We start from the raw sequence: 2,423 nt of genomic DNA, 5'->3' as shown, positions 1-2,423 counted from the left end.
GTTTGTAGGGAAGTAAGGAAGGATGCTCCGGCCAAAAGCGGAGGCTTGACCCCGGCGGCTTCCCAAAAAGAAGCCGTAGCGGCGCGAGCCGGCTTTGCCCGCTCAATGAGAGACAGGAACAAAGAGTTAAACCAAAATCTGTACAGTCTGATTACAAAATTTTTTTTCTGGATCAGATGCACCACCGCAGAGCTGCAATTGCATATACATACGCTGGAAAAATAGGACACACTTTGTATTTCATATTCAGCTTATTTGCACTTCTTTATTCCAAAATTACACAAAGATCAGGAAAAAAAGATATTTTTTTTTTTTTTTATTTCAGCATGTGTTATGGTTTATGACTGGAAAGAAATCAAGACGTACTCTTTTGCGTTAGCTGCACAAAGCCAAGTCCAGTCAAACGCCTCCTGGACACAAAAGCAGCCCTTTAGGGCCAGCCCCTGTTTTTAAGGCAAAATTCCCAAGTCTAGATCTAGTGGACACAAGTTTCCTGCTTCTCATTCCTCTTTGCACAGAGCACTTCCACATTATTAACACAGACAGCCCTCACGCTGCAGGCCAAGTCACTTCTCTACGTGGACACACAGCGCATACAGGTACACAAACCGGGTGTATGCTCAAAGGTTGCAAAATAATTAAATTTACTTTTTAAACACCAAATGAATGACACTTCTGTAGAAGCCGCAAATTAGGACAGGATTTTTTCCACATTTCAAACTTCCAAACTATGCAAAGCAACTACAGCATCCTTAAAGGATGCTCTTAGTATTAGCACCTGTCCAAACACTGGCAGCAGGACTGAATTTTGATGATCATTTTAAAGAACTGCTTTTTAAATGCTGCTGCTTCTCTAATCGTGTGGTAACCATACTTGGAAATTCAGTTAGAAAATGCAGAAAAATCAGAGCCCAACATATTGACAGCGGTACCTTATGCACACCGCAAAAAGGTAACCCTCTCTTCCTTCTACCGGACACCTATCAGCAAAATGCCATCAATGCCCAGACGCAAAATGCCAAGTTCAGCTGGACCGGTACTAAATACTTAAAACAGCAAAAGATGGAACTTTATCAGATCTAACCAGAACCAGCTAAGGGCTTGCTTTCTCAGTACATGCCGTCTCCTTCATTCTCTATCAATCAGATGGATCAACGCCTTCGATAAGCAGAAACAAAGGCAATAATAATACGCCCAGACCACACAGCATGGTCTGCTTGGGAAAGCACTTATCACTCAGCTCTTACTTATCCATGCATGACTTTTCTACACCTGCACACACTACAGTAATCCCATGCTCTGATTTCAAAAGACACAATGCATTGCTGAGTTGCAAAAAGCTGACTTTTGAGATACGTTCAGAATCTGGTCATGGGCAGCACATAAACACACGTAACAGATATTTAAAATACATGAATGCACACGTACGCATTTAAAATAGACTTTTCCACCCATGCCCACATACAAATGCTTGTGAAGCCTGTTTTAAGAACCTATCACTTTCAAACACTGACTAATAACCAGCGTCTAGAAAGAACATAAATGAAGCCAAATTCTCCACCCATCAAAAGCATAGAACATGGCACAAAACACACTCGAACCCCTAGGAAGAAGTACAAAAACAAGCAAATGAATCAGTTAATACTCAAACAGCTCATTTACGCACTCAAATGGGGCATAGAGCTACGAGTGAATTAATTACAGGGCCATAAAACAAAACACTGCCTAGAGAGAACCATGGGCATCATTGCTCCTGGTTCCCAGGCTGCTCTGAAAGTGATACGTAATGGACACGGTGACTTAGTACATGAAAAGAAATTAACATTAAAGAGGACTTACTGCTATTTTTTGGAGAGTCATTTTGACAGATGTCCACGTGTCCAATCTTCTATCCAGGATTAGGATAAATTTGGTGTCAGACTCATGTTGACTATGAGATAAGAAAATAACCAATAACCAGACAACATTTTGAGGGAATGACTCTGTCCACCCCCCCCCCCCCCCAAAAAAAAAAAAACAACAACCAAACCCAAACCCAAGCACACAGAATGCAAACCACATTTTGACATTTCCACAATTGCCAAAATTCCCTTTGGAAAAAAAAAAAAAATTTCCCCCAGCAGAAACCAGCAAGAAATTTGGGAAGCCCACCTTAGAGTTAGCCCAGGGTTATGCATCATCACCTTTGAAATGGGCATTGGGCAGAAGGTGGCCACGTGTTGGGCTTGAGAAGGACTTTGCAGAGGTGGGAGGCAGCCGTGCTCCCGCTGAGCATCTCGGGGGGGGCCAACAGCCTCCCCCAGCCGTCGCCCCGAGAATCCCATCCCTGCCCTCGCCGCTGAGCTCTGCCCTCCCAGGGAACTTGCGACCTGCGGGCCCGGCTTACAGCAACCGAGCCGCGACTCCTGGCTTGTTTTTGCACC

General features: G+C 43.8%; 1 protein-coding gene across 1 annotated transcript in view; it reads right to left on the bottom strand.

Annotated features, from left to right (window-relative positions):
- MCF2 (MCF.2 cell line derived transforming sequence) overlaps positions 1-2,423 on the bottom strand; it is a 43,962-nt gene that overhangs the window by 35,744 nt on the left and 5,795 nt on the right. Inside the window, exon 3 of the mRNA XM_009881691.1 lies at positions 1,840-1,930. Within this exon, the coding sequence (XP_009879993.1) occupies positions 1,840-1,930 (91 nt within the window). The remainder of the gene's footprint in view (positions 1-1,839; positions 1,931-2,423) is intronic.

Source organism: Charadrius vociferus, unplaced genomic scaffold (assembly GCF_000708025.1).
Source record: "Charadrius vociferus isolate BGI_N301 unplaced genomic scaffold, ASM70802v2 scaffold472, whole genome shotgun sequence".
Lineage (NCBI taxonomy): Eukaryota > Metazoa > Chordata > Aves > Charadriiformes > Charadriidae > Charadrius > Charadrius vociferus.
The sequence above is the reverse complement of the archived record's forward strand: the minus strand, read 5'-3'. Positions and strand labels throughout refer to the sequence as shown.